The 16,405-nt window shown below is 46.4% G+C and overlaps 1 protein-coding gene across 1 annotated transcript in view; it reads right to left on the bottom strand.

The window, feature by feature from the left end:
- The window catches only part of NTN1 (netrin 1), a 120,637-nt gene that overhangs the window by 34,620 nt on the left and 69,612 nt on the right, over positions 1-16,405 (bottom strand). The window contains exons 3-4 of the mRNA XM_085298309.1: positions 5,522-5,671; positions 1,974-2,027 (exon numbers count right to left, since the gene is read on the bottom strand). Coding sequence (XP_085154435.1) covers positions 1,974-2,027; positions 5,522-5,671 — 204 coding nt within the window. The remainder of the gene's footprint in view (positions 1-1,973; positions 2,028-5,521; positions 5,672-16,405) is intronic.

The raw sequence follows: 16,405 nt of genomic DNA, 5'->3' as shown, positions 1-16,405 counted from the left end.
CATGAGAGAGAACTTGACATTTAAAGCAGTCCTACAGAAAACTCTGGGCTTTACCTTCCCATGACACAGGAGACTAAAGGCCTTGCCCCTTTGCTTCCCAGGTTTCCTGTCCTGGGAAGAGTTCCTAAGCACAAAGCAAAGCACACAGTTTGTATTGAAAGCCCTACCATGAGTGCAAGTGCTTGACTCAGAGTCCAATTCAAGGTGACGTTCATTGCTTTTAGTATAAAATCCTTAATTTATGAACCCTMCCACACTGGTGAGACAGAAGTAAACAACCTTTACTCCCTGTGTCCTTTGCAGACATGGCACTGTTCAAATACCACAGGAATCTGTGAGTAGCTGGACAGGATAAGTTACTGTGCCTGGTTTCCCCAGGCCTTCTGGCTTGTATTGTCATTGCCTGTTTAGACTTGTTAGACCTTGAGGGAATTGTGTATAGACCTCTGTAACATGGACAGGACAGGTATTGGCCCCTTTGGGGGTGTAAATCAGAAAGAGAGGAAGGTGGAGAAGTGGTCCAACTGCAGTGGTAGAGTTGGGGTTCTCAAAGAGACACCCTGGGCACTATGTCAGCTTTACACAAGTCATTTCCAGTGCTAGCAGAAAAGGAGGGAAAACCAGGATGACACATATACCCTGACATAYTAAAGCTTTCTCAGAATAGTCCTCCATACTGCAGTTTGCATAAAGCTGGTGATCCAAGTCTGTCTGGGCTACACAGCTATCCTTAAGCTGCTGCCCCTGAAATGCTACTGTAGGTCCTTGGACCTCCTGCACCAAGCTAAGATGCTTTTCCTTACTCTTACGGTCACTGGCTTTGAGATATTACTGTTTACATTGGTCACAATCTAGGTCACTAAGCAAAACTGTGTCACATCCTCTGAGGACATGCAAAGCTAGCCATGAGACACATATTGCCTACAACACCTAAAGCCATGTCAGCATCTAGGAGATTGCTTAGCACTAGAAATCCATGRATTTAGACAGAAAAAAAGAGTAAGGCTTATGTGCATTTCCAAGCCAGAATGGTCTTGAGAGATAAGGAAAGGGATACCCAGGGTGAAGAATCCATTTCTCCTGCACTTGAAGTGTCTCTGCCCTGTGCGGCTCACCTCAATCTTTGTGGAGCTGCAGTTCAGTAGGACCATGACCCCAGGAGAATGGGCTCCTCCGAGCCCTTCTCACCCAAGCCATATTTGTGTCTACCTGCCCATCAGTCTGAGCTGCCCAGTGTCTGCAGGCCTGCAATCTTATGAGCTACACTTGGTTTGTTTGTTCTCTGTTCAGGAATCTTTGGTTCTCCAGTCCTTGTCCCCCAAGAAAAACATAGCTGAACTGTTCTCTTACCCTTTTAGAGCACTTGTGCCTGAGAAGAAAACCATTAGTTTGATAATCAACCAGTGTCCTTGATCCAGAAGGTGTATGACACGTTCTATCAACTCATGCCTGATTTCCTATACCTGAATACAATTTATCATGCTATGATTTCATATACCAATCAGGACTTGTAAGCTGAACGGGTGTCCTCCATGTCTTCTCCATCCAGACTGGGCTGCAGCAAACTATTACTCCTGTTGCTGCACAACAGTCAGCCTGGCCACCGCAATGCCAGAAACAACAGCATGCCTGGTACCAGCAGAAATGCACTGTGAACACAGAGTCTTTACCTCTTCCCCATCAAGTGCCGGTCCCACTTTGTGTGACCTCTGAGGGCTTATAGATTTATCCACCTCTGGGAAAATCTTCCTGCGTCTTTTGTACACTCCCATTCACTCCTAGAAGCACTCATCTCTCTGGATGCTGCATACTCGTTTTGAAGACTTGGACATTTTGGAAGTAAGAGGTATTCACTTAGTACAGGCAACAGAATATGTGTATTTTAATGTATTTTTYGTCTCAAAAGACAATCACTCAAAAGATATTTACCATCAAGGCACTGTGAAGAGGCTTTGAAAGAAGAGACAACATACCTGCAGGTTCTTCTGTGCTGCTGGCTGCAGTGGTGGGAGGAGCGGCAGGGATCTCTGTGCAGGATAGGGCAAAGCAGGCAGGAAAGAAGAAAATATAAAAGGAGGTGTTATTTCAGATCCTATGCACACAACACCTTTGCTCTTCCCAACCATGTCTACAATCAAGATGTGATTGCACTCTTACAAGAACCTCAGAAAAGTGCACAAACTTCTATACCAGACATACACATGCTGGAGAACTGTGCCTCACGAATGGGTGCGGAGAATGGTGTTTTATACTAAAACCTGTGGCTTTTGGCTAAAAATAATAGGAATGTGGCTAGGTGATTCCAGATTTCTCCAGCTGCTATGATACAGCTAGCCAGCTAACTGATGTGGTGCCAGAGCCATCAAATGCCATGGTGTACGTTTACAACCCACTGCAATTGCTAAATCAAATAGTTTAGCTTATGCACCACGGTGATGGTGTGCTCTTGCAGGAGCGTGGAGCATGCACAAGCCAGACAGTGCAGTACAACTAACRGCTGCAAAGTGTCTTCAATGGGAAACAGGAAAAGGGAACATTACTGCCCCGTGTTATCCCAAGGTGTGCCTCCCTTCCAGCTGGTGTTTCCATTCATGTCTGAGGAAGTGCTATCTACATCCCACTCCTTTTGTGTGAGATAGGATGCAAGTAAAGAATTGCATCTATTCTCTGGGACAGAAGTGTTATCTCCCAGATTTAAGGGAAATGCAAGTATATCTACTGCCAATGTAATGGCCCCTGGCTTTGATTTTGGGCAGGCTTTGCATACAGAGGTGAAACCACGTAATACTCTGGATCTTCATGCCCAAGCCTGACTGTGCTTGTTGATGTCAAAAGGATGGCCTGCAGATGGAGAACATTATATGGTCCCTTCAGCAAGATGATCTGTTTTTCCCTAGTGCATATACACAGCTCTCATTAATGACATCTTTTGCATATTCAGGGATCAAYGCTGTGATTTCCATGGGAAATGGTGCGGAAACAGCCTACCAGTCAAAATCTCTTGTCTGATTTTGAAAGTGAAATTTAGCCACGAGAGAACTTGAGCAGCTGGCGGTCAGTGTCTGCCTCCCTCTGTGCTCTTATGGCTCCCTCAGGAACTCACTTGGCCACAGAGGCATGGTGTGCTTAGGTCTGTCTGCATTGTAGTGACTGYGACTTATATGGGTGCAGTCCAATTAGCATTAGATGGCTTTTTGCATTGCTTACGCTCGTGCAATTCAAGCTAGGTAGCAAGCCCTTGTGAGATGCCTGGTCTGTAATTTAGCGATAGCAGAACAGACAGCACAGCCGTGCCAAAGCTGGAGACTTAATGGATGTTCATGCCTGCTGGTGTGGGCTGCAGTGCAGGCAGACCTGACATGCAGTCTTGCTTATTCCCTGCGAGGTGATTTTTATGTGGCCATAAGTCTCTGGGACAGGGAAAATATAAGCAGTGGTAAATCAGAGAATAACTGTGCTCTTCCTGAGAAGGTGGATGGACTCATGCTCTGTGTGTTGTATCAGCACTCTCCCAGTCCCAGATGTGATAGCAKTGTGGATATGGCTGGAAAGAAAGTGTCCTCTGCTATGCACGTATAAAATACATATATGTGTGTGTGTGTGTGAACTACACACACACCTCCATAGGATATGCTGACTGATATTTTTCAAGGATGAAAATGTGCTCTTTTTCTTTTCCCCTTTCTTGAGAAAATCAGGAGTGGCCCATATACTTATTTTAACTGCATTGGCCTCRTATAGTCAGCATCAAAATCCCAAGAAATGTGCAGTGACTTTATAGGCAGGCTAAAGCATTAAAGTTCTTTGGAGCACATTTCTATCAAAAATTTTGGCCTCTGGAAAAAAGCTATTTTATAGTGAAAACGAATTGAACCTAAAATCAGGGAAAAAAATCCCGTGGGAGCAGGGATGCAAGAGCCGAGAGCTGTGGGGCAGCAGCATCTCATGTGGGTGCCGGGCAAGCAGTGGGATCCCGACCTCCCCCCTGTGCAGGGCAGCGCTGCCAGACTCTCACGCCAGCATGCAGCCTTGAGCCCGCTGATTTGGCAGCTGGCATGAGCACAGCCCCACTCCGAACGCCTGGTTTGATCATGTTGAAATCCTCTGTCTGTCTTTATTTAGTGCAATGAATCCCAAGAGAGGTGATGCAAGGAACAATTTACCCTCTGATTTACCATGGCCCTGGGGGAATGATTAATGATAAACCTTTGTGCATACTTGCTGCAAAGCATACCGGAGCCATGACTGTAGCATCTTGGGGAAACAAGCATCTGTTTTGAGCTCTTGCCGTCCCATTGCGACATGGGGAAGAATGAATCTCAAGTGACCAAAAACCACCGTGGAATGTATGTTTGCTTCAGTAAGAGAAGGTGGAGAAAGGCTATCTACCCCACAATTTGGCAGTGGCCACCCTGCGAGGCAGACACTGGGGGTGGACAGTGCTGGAAGAGATCATGGGTTTCTGGCAAAGACTTGATTCTTTCAACATTCACCTTTCTTTTCCTGCTGGGCCTTTTYCCCCCTCTTAACAACAGCGATGTAGCTTTGGTGGTGAGCAGCCCTTGCAGCCCAGCCTGCCTTGTGCACTGTAATTTTGATGCATCTTTTCGGTGAGGCAGGTGAAGTCTAGAGTGATGTGTTTGAGCCCCTGAATGAGCCAACAACAGCAAGAGCAGCAGGCACAAAGAGCAGTGCTCAGTAAAAGCGTGTTTTGCTTTTGTTATCRAATGCTCAGCAGGACAGGCTGCAGTCGGAGCCTGAGTGGGTTTGAAAGGGGTCAAATGCGGATGTGGAATTTTGCAGAGGAAAATGCAGCGGTGGAGAGACTTTGGGAGCTGCGCCTGGTGCTTATTGCTGTTGTTTTAAGAGTAGATGGCAAAAGCGATCCTGAGAAGGCAAACTAAAAAGTGAAATTAAGGAATCAAGCAATAAAACAGCCCTTGCTTCTGGTTGGACTGTGTGAGTGTAAGATGCCAACTAGCAGCCTAGGTGCTATTGGCTGCGTTATTGTGGCTGCAGCTCAATCAAACCAGCAGCTTCTCGGATGTGAGCTCTGTGCCATTGCAGCACAGCCTGATTTTGGAAAGAAAATCTACTTGTACTGATTTGCTGCAGGATCTAGACTTGATACGGTACCAGAACCAGGCACGGATCTAGACTTGATATGGTATCACAACCAGGCACCTCTGGGGTCTGCAAAGTGAAATCAGAGATTTCTTGAGAATTGTCAGCAAATTTGGCTRTAGATGCACTCACACAACCCACCCAACATGGCAAATGAACCACATGGAAGCCAGGGTTGTATTTTGGATGTGTATGTGCCCATTTTTGCTGGTGCAGGGCCAGCTGGGATTTCCAGCCAGCTCCTTCCCCTGTGCACTAGTCACTGGCACATACGCATCCCAGGGTTAGTAGTTGCTCAGCCCAGCAGGGCAGCAGCTGAGCATGTGTGTTGCTCTTGCGGGTTATGTTAAAGGTTAGTTCCACTATACTACAGACATGGAAAAARTGGTCCACGTACTTATGCAGGGGGCAATGGGCGATCGGCTTTGCTGGTAGCCTTTGGCACATCGATTGCACGTGATGCCCGTCACACCGTCTTTACAGGGACACTGGCCYGTGGTTTGGTTACAGGTTTGGCCCGCGGCGCCCACGGGGTGGCAATCGCATTCTGCAGGGGGAACACACAACAAGAGGGTCAGTGCGGGAGACAAGAGCAAAACCCARTGGTGCAGCGGCAGTGGCAGCAGMTTGCAGCAGGGAGAACAAGCTGTGCCAGGCTGCCGATGAGTGCGAGGCAGCTGCTCCAGCAGCTCTGGGTTCACCTTCTCCACGAACATGTCCTCCACCAGCAGTCATGCTCACCTGAAACAAAGGCGGTATTTGGCAGAGTGGGTTTCAACAGCCATCACTTGGGTGGAAAGGTGATAGAGGGTGGCCCAACTGCAGTTGATCTAGGAAAGAGGCTGCAGAACTTTAGGAGCGAGGGCAGCAGACAAGGCGGCAACACGGCAGACTYGGTGAGTTGCAGTGCCAGCTGCCCCCACTCCCGGCCGGCTGCAGCCCCTCCACAAACTCCCTGGAGTGGTGTCAGAGGCATAAGGAAGAAGTGCAGAATCAAGGACTGTTTCAGCGCAAGAGATCTCAGGCAGGAAGCAATTGCTTTCAGGGACGTTCTGAATTCATTTCACGTCCGATATGAAAAACCTCTTTTCAGTGCTGTTGCTCGAGCCCTTTCCCTGCTGAGCAGCATCCCTGGCAGCTGGTGGTGCGGGCGCAGGAAGGAAATGCCCTTGTGGGTTGCACGCAGCCTGGAGGACCTGCTGTTCCCGGCCAGATGGATGGAGGCTTGACTGCAGAGCTGGGCAGATGTGAAGGGTTTGGCAGAGGATGTAAATACTGCACTTGAAATCATTCACCATCTCATTTCCCACAGTGGGACTTACCGGCACAGCTGTTTGTTAAAATTAAAAAAAAAAAAAAAAAAAAGAAAAAAAAAAGCAGCATCGGGGCCTGTTATCATCACTGCTCCAAAAGGATTATGGCCTTGCACATTTGTTAACAGCCCTGATTTCTAAGATCTGTGAGCTCTGTGCCAGACTGTGGTCTGCCCCTGCTGAGCTGTGGCAGGGAAAGGCAAGAAAGCTTTCCTTTTCTTCTACAGCGTCCTCAGGACGRAGCCAGCCAAAACCCTGCCTGGGGAGTACTGATCCCTCTCTCCCCAAATCCCTCATGGATGCTGGCTGCCAAAAAGAGGATTTGGGGGCAAATCTGTCCTCCTTCATTGTTGAAAACCAAATGGGCCTGGAAAGGGGCTAGTCTGCAGGCAGGAGACCTGTCTGAGGGCCTCCAGAGGCTTCAGCTGCTAGGCATGGCTTTCAGATACCCCAATATCCCCCCGTGGGAGCATGTTGGTCCAATGAGGGCTGATGCTGAAGGCTTGCACGCTCCTGAGATGCTTGCTCTGGGCCTGAGACATGTTGCATCTGTCCAATTTGGGAACAGCATCTCAAATCTAGCAGTTCTTTYGTGTCTGGTACTGAAGATCAGATGTTGCTCCCCATCTTTTGATATTTACCTGGTCAGCTGGACCAGGACTGTGTACCAYCACCCATCAAAATGCCCCAGGCAGCTGGGAACACATCTCTTTGAAGCTCCACCATTGAGCAAGGGGCCCAGGAGGCAGAGGGCAGAATGATGGTCTGGAGAGAGGGAAGAGGAGAGAATTTCTTACTGGGACACGAATATGTCCCTCTAGGCATCCCTGCTTGATGATTTGGGAYGCCATGCCAGGCCTCATTACCTTGCTAGCTGCAAGCTTGGGCTTGCCCCTGCCAGCACCTGCTGTGCAAGGCTTTTCCTTCTCCCCAGGAAGGTGTGTGACTCAACTGAAAACTGATGTTTTCAACCATCCTGAACGGCAGGTAGTGGGAAAAAATTTGCAAATGAAGAGACTCGTAGCCATGAGAGTGCAGTCAAACTGTCCTCRGGAACCACCAGGTGCCACTGGGTGCAGATGTGGCCTCAGGAGGCCATCCCAGCACCACGCATTGCCACAGTGCACAGCTCATCCTGATACCTATCCAGAATATCCTTTTCCAAGCCCTGGCCCTGTCACAGCCCTTATTTTCCCATCCTGCAACTCCAGCTGTGAGCTCTGGCTGCACTGCATGGAAAGCAACCACAACYTCCAGGTGATGGCAATAACGTCAAAGTCCAGAAGCCCTGGCAAATTCCGGTAGTTATTACTAGTTACAATCCTGATGTGCCAACACAAAGCCATCCCTCTATCCCACTCATTGTCACCAGTCTGCTCCTGCTCACTCCCCCAGTGTCTCCCAGTTCAACCCACTCTGTCTGCTGTGGGTTTCTCAGCAACACCTCCTAGGTTGGTCCAGCAGCACAGGTTTTGAAGTGTGCAGGAAAATCCTCCTGCACTAGGATGATGTGAATACTCATCCCCTTCTCCACGACCAGGGTGTCATGTCCGGAGGGTGGCCCAGCAGGAAGGTGAGATGGGAGAGAGGTGAGAGCAGGAGCAAATTTCCTGGCCCTCAGGCTCYAGCAGAGCTACATGTAAAGAAATGGAGCCTTGCCAAAAAACGATCATTTTTCATATTGGAGGTGGTGAGGTGGAAGGGGAGCTTTTGCTGCTCTTCTCYTCCCCTAACACTTCTGATCTGGGCTTTCTGATTAAAAGTCTTATTCTCCCACCTATGCCTCAGCTGCTTGAAAACTTGGATGTAGTAGAAAACCTGATTTTCCAGGCAAATTTTCAGTTTTCACTGGAAACGTTTTAACAGCTCCTTTCTGATTAAATCAGGGTGGTTTGTGATGAGCACAGAGAGGAAGGCAAAGTGCTTTTAGGTAGGAAACGCTTCAAACTGTGGTCACAAGAGATGGCTTAAAAACTGCTGCGAGAGAGGATATCAAAGCACAGTGAGAAAAAGTTGGAAAAAGGCTAAAAAGAGCAGGAAGGAAAAGAGTTAAAGAGGAGAGATCAGCAGATGGGACAGGGAGCAGAAAGGCAGGAGTTAAAGTGAACTCGAGCAAAGCAGGGAAGGGTTACACAAGAAGAGGCAAAGGGCAGGAGGAGCGGAGAGGAACATGCCTCATGTTACACGCTGTTCCCCTCTGGGGCCGCGTGTGCTGCTTGCAGGCATCGCCTGCAAACCCCCATCCTGTGAGTAATCCTCACCCAGGCGAATGGATTCCACTGATTTCTGTGGGACCATGTTGATGAGAGAGGGGGGAAAAAAAGAAAAAAAAAACAACAAAAAAAAGCCTTTGCAATGAGTAAGATTTGCAGAATCAGGCTCTTGGAGGACAGGCGCGGGTCTGCAGAGCACTGAGCTCTCTTTTGGATACCACATAAATAATTAGAAATGCTGCTTCCTTCCCTCATGAGGTAATGCCTCAGCACAGCTTTTCCAAAGCTGCCGTGGCTATTTTCACAGCCGTGGCTGTCTGAGGTTGTCTGCTCTCTCCCCACCAGGAGCCGGACGCCTGTGAGAGCTTTGTAGCGAGGGTGTTAACAGTGTCCCTGTGGCCACGYGTGACATGCCCAGGGCTGCAGAGCAAGCGAGTGGCAGAGCTGGAAATCACCTGTCCATGATCTCAGGGCCGTGTCAGTGCTCTGTGGAAGCGGCCTCCATCTGACAGTGGAGGGCTCCCTCTGAGATGATATAGGGTAAATCCTCTGTGGGTTTAAGAACGTGCTTCTTGTAACCAGCCCCAAACWTTTGGTAGCAGCATGGAGTCACACTACCAAAAATGCTCGTGATCCTGAATGTCTAGGATGACTGCAACATCCGGAAACATGTGACCCCATTTTGGCTTTTCTGTCTTCCAGAAAACCCTTCGAATCAGCAGCAACTCAACTCTTCTAGAGTGGGGAGGTAGGAACTGGCCCAAGAGTGTCTGCAGATGTACACACATACTTGTGGTCCCTATCCCAGAGGAACTGAACCAGTGCCAGCAATTAGAAGCAATTAAAGGCAATTTACAGTTCCTTGGCCAGTGCAAACACTTGCAGCCAGCAATTACAGGCTCTTCTCGTTCCCCAGCCATGGAGTAGCTGAGCTGCTGGTGGTTAATCCTAGTTTTTCTAGCATGATTCAAATTCCTTTGGGTTGTAACCCCAAATTGAGGAAAGAATACACTATAATCACAAAGAGGATGTGATTAGTGCAAACACCTTTTTGGCATCCTCACTGACAGTATGTCATGGACCTTTTGCACATGTTTTCATGCCCAAACTTTCCACAGATTCAAGTGTTTATCCATAACCAACCACGATGCAGAATATCTGCAGTCCCCAGCACCAGGCGAAGCACAGACCATGAAGCAGCAGAGCTGAGTGTTCACCACGAATTGCAGAAAGAGAGTGCCTGAGACATTGTTAGAGATAACAAGAGGGATAACACCTGACTTTGCTTCTGTAACCATACATTGAGCAAGGTATGAACCTCGCTCAAAAGGGTCATTCCACAAAGGAGGATGCAATGCTCAGGTAAGTAGGTTGGGAGTGGAGCAAACAAGAATGGGTTTGATGCAAGAAAATTACACGCCTTTAATCTATCAGTTCACATAGCAGCAGGTAGAAGGCAAGCAACTTCAATGATGCAGTAACTTTTTCAGAAAGTCTTCGAGCAAAAACCGAGAAATAGGAGCAAATGATTAGCTTTTAATGGGGAATGAGAGTAGCAATTCATTTGCCTCTGTCCACAAAAGCTAGTTTCTCTTATAGGACATCAGTGACCTGGAAAGCAAGCAGGTAACAGCATTTTTAGACAACCAACTTCATTTTGGCTAGTCAAGACTCGAGAAGACAATGCAGGTCTTCTATGAGACCAGCCCACGTTTGCTTAATGGGTGATGGAGTAACAGATAAAAGCCAATGCACAGAAGGATGCATAACTGGAAGGAGTGAGCAGAATGGTTCATACACACTGAAGGGTCTCAGTTAATTGTAACCACTCCAGAAAAAGATCTAGGAGTCAATGAAACATCTGGCAGATCGCAATGGAGCTCAGAAGAGCAAATAAGATAGTAGGCTGTATTATGAAAGGGGTAGAGAGTAACACTGAATATAATATCATGACACTATAGAAATCAATAGCACGTTCTCAGCTGGGAAACCACAGTGAAAGGCACAGGGAGGCACCCATCTGAGGGTGATGGAAAAGATTAGAAGAGCCTTGCCAAGAGACGATGGAGGGGTGCCAAGTAATGCACTGTGTAGAGAAGGTCAGACAGGTGCTCCTCTTCACTGGTCCTTAAAATACAGGAACAAAGGGACATTCAATGAATTTAAAAGGCAACCTTTCTCAATGATAAAAGGAAATGCTTCTTTGCACTGCACGTAATTAACTTGTAGAACTCAGGCTACGAGACACCATGGCAAAGACCCAACAGGATTAGATAGGCCTATGAATGAGAACATCTGTAGTTACATTAGCTGGGATTAATATATATACGGATATAAGCACTCCAAGCCAGCTACTAACTGCTTGCAGTTAGGAAGAAATTTCCCCTGGGGGCAGGCTATTGCAAAATAGCCTGTTGTAGAGTTTTATATCTCTGTCTGAAGCTTCCAAGACAAGCCACTATTACATGCATGCATCTGGAGAGACGGACCATTGTCTACTGGAGCATAAACAACGGTACTTTTTTATGTTTCAGCTAACATTTGTATGGTTTGAGACTGAAAGATCTGAAAGCAAAGCTTGGGACTGTTCAAGAAAGGATGCAAAATTCCCCGGTAAAGTGTTTTAACTTGCAGAGATCTATCTGACTTGCTGAAGGTTGACAAACAGCATGGCAGAAATGCAAATATTGTTCCACCCTTAAATTTTGGTCAGAAGTACTCCCAGCTGCTAATTTTCCCGCTGCCACATGTTGAAAGGTAAAGAGGGACAAATCTCCAGGATTAGCTCTCATCAAGTATGATTTTTTTGAGAAGGTATCTGAAAGGACCTGCATTTTTTGAGAATTAGCATCTTCCTGTTTTCAAGGAAGCTATTTCCTTGGAAGTTTTTCAGAATGGTGAAAAGTCCATTTGACTTCACAACAACAGAAAAAAAAGACTTGATTTCATTGTGTGTCTAGATCTCTTCATGCCACTGTGTATCTGCAGTGATAGCATATTGCTTGAGATATCCAGATTTAAACCCCCACTGTTTGGATAATTTGCACTGTGCAGCAAACTGAGCAGAAAAAACAGCAATGAATTAAACTGGAAAAAGTATACTTTCATTTGCAATAATCTTTGATTAAGGTTCCTATTCAGAGAAAAATCCTTCAGGAAATCATGCTCAATTTTAAGTATGAACTTAAGACTCATGTAGCGAATGTGGCTTAGGTCCATATTATATTTAACAATATTCTTAAATGCTTTTCCAGAATCATGGCCAAAATTGCCTGCTTTTTCTTGCTTTCCTCCTGTCCTCCACAGATGTCAGCTAGAGTAAGAAAGGCAGCTACAACAACTTTCTACAGGAAAATGTTCAAATCAAAGCTTTCGCACACGAATTTTGGTTTTGGTGCAATATTTTTAAGAGAAAACTGTCAAAACAGATCAATTTAAAATCGTCTGTTGCTTCTACAATGCAATGTGCGTCATCTTGATGACGTAAACGTATTTCACTTAGTCTTATGTTTTAGTATTTAGAGGTATATTTCAGTTATTATCACTTAACTAAGTCTTTGGGTTGTTCTAATATATGTTTTTTAGGCTATTCTGTATTTAGTTCAAACTTTTAGTTTAAATTTGACTCTAGGAGACTTATCTGGCTGGGGAGCACAAAGTGTGTTGATCTCCAGGCGTGCACACCCTTGCCCTTGCGTCGCTGTAATCTGCCAAAAAGGTGATCCTAGCTCAGCTCCCCCCTGTCCTGAAGCCCTGACCTTGGCAGAGTTTCTTCAGCAAATTTCCTGTGGCTTCTGTGTTTGGAGAAACAATTCGAAACAAGCAGCGTTCCTTCTTTGGAGGCTTCTCCAAGTTAGTTTGGCCATGGGTGTGGATAGACGTTGCCTGAGCTCTCGCTGCACCTGAGCAGTTGCAGGGAGGCTTATGCCGCTCCTGCAGGGATGGTGTTTAACAGCAAAGCATCTTGACCACGCAAGATCCCACAGATTTGTGCTGTGGTGACAGGGTAGGGGAAAACTGTGACATGCAGTGTGTCCCCTGGCCTCATCCTGTGTTGTGTTGCTACATCTTGCAACCATGGTGCATATTATCCCCCCCCCCTTTTTTTTCCATTGGAAAATGTCAATTCTGGTCAAAGACGCCCAGAGGCAGGCRTGCAGGCAGAGAGCAGATCTGGCAGTGGGATGCAGTTTCCAGGCCCTGTGTCTATGTGTCTCTAAAATCAAGACCACATTCAACCTGCTCATACAGAGTGGGGGAAATATTGCTTCTTGTGTAGCTGTACCATGATGAAGGATTTCTTGGAGGAGACAGAACAGACAGGAAAATACTTACACTGAGATTAAAAAACATAAACCACTTCTTTTGTGCTGATGTATTTTTASCCTGGTTCTTAAGGAAATGAAGTTCCTACAAGCATATTCTCCCACTAATAATATTTCAGTCAAATCTGGCAGCAGAGGAAAAGTCTCAGAGATAATGAGGTTGCCACAAACCTCATGAAGCTAGGTGGCTGCACAGATGAGAGAGGAAACCCCAGAAATAGCTCAAGCGGGGGAACCCTTCAGTGTGTGCACAGCTGTTATTACACAGCAAAGAATCCACAGAAGGGAGAGAGATTTTAATGTCCCCAAAGTCTGAGAAAAATTGTAGTCAAAACTTCTGGGACAAAAATCCAGAGGTCATCGATTTTTTTGTTGATATTCAGAGAACTATATGTTTAACTGTTTTTTTTTTTTCTAATGAGGAAAAAAACTTTTCAAATTTACTATGCTTAATATCAGAAAAAAATATGCTGAATCACCTGGACTGAAATTTGTTTTAATGTTCAATTCTTGACAATTTGGAGGATTTGTCACTCTTTAAAACTGATTTGAAACAGGAAATTATCTCAACAGTTTGAAAATATTTATGGGGAAGGCAAATTATTCCCTTCCTTTTTTCTGTCTCAGCAACATGCAAAAGTCTAGGTATGCAAATGAACTCAGCAATTCTTGTCCTTAGCCTCAGATCTATGATGGAGAACTGCTTTTTTGCAATAGCAGTGCAAAATTCCCTGTATTATGTCTCACAGCAGGTACCCTTTCACTTCTGAAAACCACAGTCCCTATCTGTCCTTCAGAATTTCTTTTGGATCTCTTTCTGTTGAAAAAACAAACTCAAACTTGAGAAAACCACAGTTTCGAAGGTTGTAGGCCCCAGACTTAGGATGTGATTTTCAGCAACCCAGAGAACTCACAGCTCTTGACAGGAAATCAACATGGTCTAAACTTTCTCGAAAAATTGTATCATTCAGATATCTAGCACGGCGTTGGGATTCAACTTGGAGATATCTCTTGGACAGTTTGCCAAGCTGCAGTAGTGAGTGGAGAAGTCAATGCTCCTTCTGAGGTCTCTGGCCAAACCTTCTCCAACAACATCTCAGCCTCTCTGAAGTAAGCAGAGCACCTTGCACCCACCACACTGAGCTCGGGATGTCTCTAGCAGTTTCTAGCATTGCTGCATCTCCTTCTGAAGACCTTTGGCATGCTGTTTCAGCTCAGTCCTCCCTGCTCCCCTGTCCTAAAAGAAACGGGAGGCATCCTTTTGCTACCAAGATGCATCTCAGGCTAAGCTCTCTTTGCACTTTTCTTCTCCCAGAAGCTCCTGCTTTGTGTCTCAGGTTGGCTCTGTTGGACAGGAGGAAGTGCTGATGGGAGTCCAGCATGTGTGCTTTCTATGGGAGGGTGTTGGAGAGAGCTCAGCACTCAGCACCACGGCAGGCACAGGTGTGCTTCACTGCTGCACTGAGACCCRATCCCGGGGTCAGGGAGCTGGGGACGTTTCCGAGGAGAGGGGGTGCATGCCGGCACCGGATACTGGCCTGGAGAAGCCAAGCGGACATATCAGAGTGACGCATGGAGATTTGTGCTGGAGGTCAGGCCCTGTCCCAGTGCGATGCTGACTTGTTTATGTCCAGATGTCTTCCCAGCCTGTTTGAAGATATGTCAAAGGCCCCTTCCGCACCTCCCCTTCCCTAAACTAGGTCTGTTTTAAATTTGACGTTAAATGTAAGTTATTCTCTACCAATACCAGGAAGTCCAACAGAAGATGTTCATAGAAGGGAGGGAACCTTTGCTGAAAAGAGCTTGGGAAGTGTCGACGTGGCTTTCTGGAGGAGATTGAGGGGGCCCAGGCATAGAAACAGCTCCCACTTTCCTGATGAAGGCAGGGAATGCTGACATTCCTTCAGAGCTGCCTGGCTTGGTGGGTGAAAGGACCTGTCCCTGCTGAGGAGCAGGGGCATGCAGAGGGGTCGAATCATACAAAGAAAGTKCTTGGGTGGGAGCAATATGTGAAATTATTGACTTCCCTGGAGCTTTAAGACAGCTGCAGCTTAAACATATTTTTGGCATTGAGGTGAATTGCTCTGATGTTATCACCAGGCACAGACAAGCCTCTCTGTCTTCTTTCCTCTCTCTCTCTCTCTTTTTTCTTCTTTTTGTTAGTGAGTTTGTAGGCCAACTTCTGGAGACCTTAGTAGACCAGAGCACAGACATGTGTGCTCAATTTGGGATGTGAATGGCAGAGCTTCCTCACAGAGAGTGGTGCCCCTTGCTGTTCCCTGGAAAGGGAGACTCCTGCAGGTCCTCTTCCCTGAGTTCACTCGCTCTGAGCATGTAGATTTTGACTCAAGATTGCCTCAAATACATTCCACTGAAATCAAGTGCAAATCACCCCCTGACAAAAGTACGAAGGCTTTGGATAAACAGGGGTTACAAATGTGAGCTTGGGGTGTGGTAGCTGTGATTCYTAAATGCTCTGGGGTGCATACGCCAGTAACCATGCATGGCAGCATCCCTTTGCATTGGGTAGAGGTGATGGAACAGCCCTGGGCTTGGAGATGAAAGGGCTGCACAGAGCTCCTAACATTTGAGTTGTCCTTGCTGAAGGCTCACATAGATTAGATTTAATTAGAAAGTCCTTGGAACTGGAACGCGTRAATGAAAGGGAGAATAGGACTGAAGGTTGGCAAATGGAGCCCCATCTGCCTTGGAACAATTAGGAAGTGTCTCAATAGCRGCAATGAGCCACAGGAATATTCTGCCACTACAGTGCAGCAAACTCTTCCTGCTCCAGGTTGCACATCAGTGGCTGCTTAATTTTAATTAGATGCTTAAATGTCATTAAAATTACATATGTGTAAAAGCTGGCATGACCACATAGAGGTGTTTCACCGAGCTAGAGTTTCATTAGAAAAAAAAAGTCACTTCTCTTCCATGCTTTTGTGCTACAAACTCAAAATATGTTAAGAGTTTCTGTAATAATCATGTCCTTTTTCTAGACTGGGACCCTTTCAGCCCAAGTGTCCCAAGTGAATGGTATAGCCCTGCCTAGGGACACAGAGGTCCTCTGTGTGCCTTGGAGGTGGCTGCACCTTGTGGCAGACAGACTCAGGCCTCCTGTGAGATGTKCTGCCTGCACTGCATTGCTCCAGGACATTTTCATGGACTATGCCTGTGCGCACAGGACAGATTAAAGCYGCACTTCTATGAGCTTTCTCAGATTGGTCTGTGTGTTCCTGGGAGTTGCTGATGACAAGTTTTAGATGTAGAAACTATAAACCAGCACTCAACACTTGTAATAATACCAATACAAAGAATTATGGGGCCTTTGGGAACAGGGTGACTGAGGCATAGCCACTAACAAGTGCAGTATAGAAACATAGCTAGAAAGTTAATACAGCAAAAGAGCATGACCTAATGAGAAAATAAA

This window comes from Rhea americana, unplaced genomic scaffold (genome assembly GCF_003343005.1).
Source record: "Rhea americana isolate MKP2758 unplaced genomic scaffold, rheAme1 scaffold_138, whole genome shotgun sequence".
NCBI classification, from domain to species: Eukaryota; Metazoa; Chordata; class Aves; order Rheiformes; family Rheidae; genus Rhea; species Rhea americana.
Note: the sequence above shows the minus strand (reverse complement) of the source record. Positions and strands in the feature narration are given on the sequence as shown.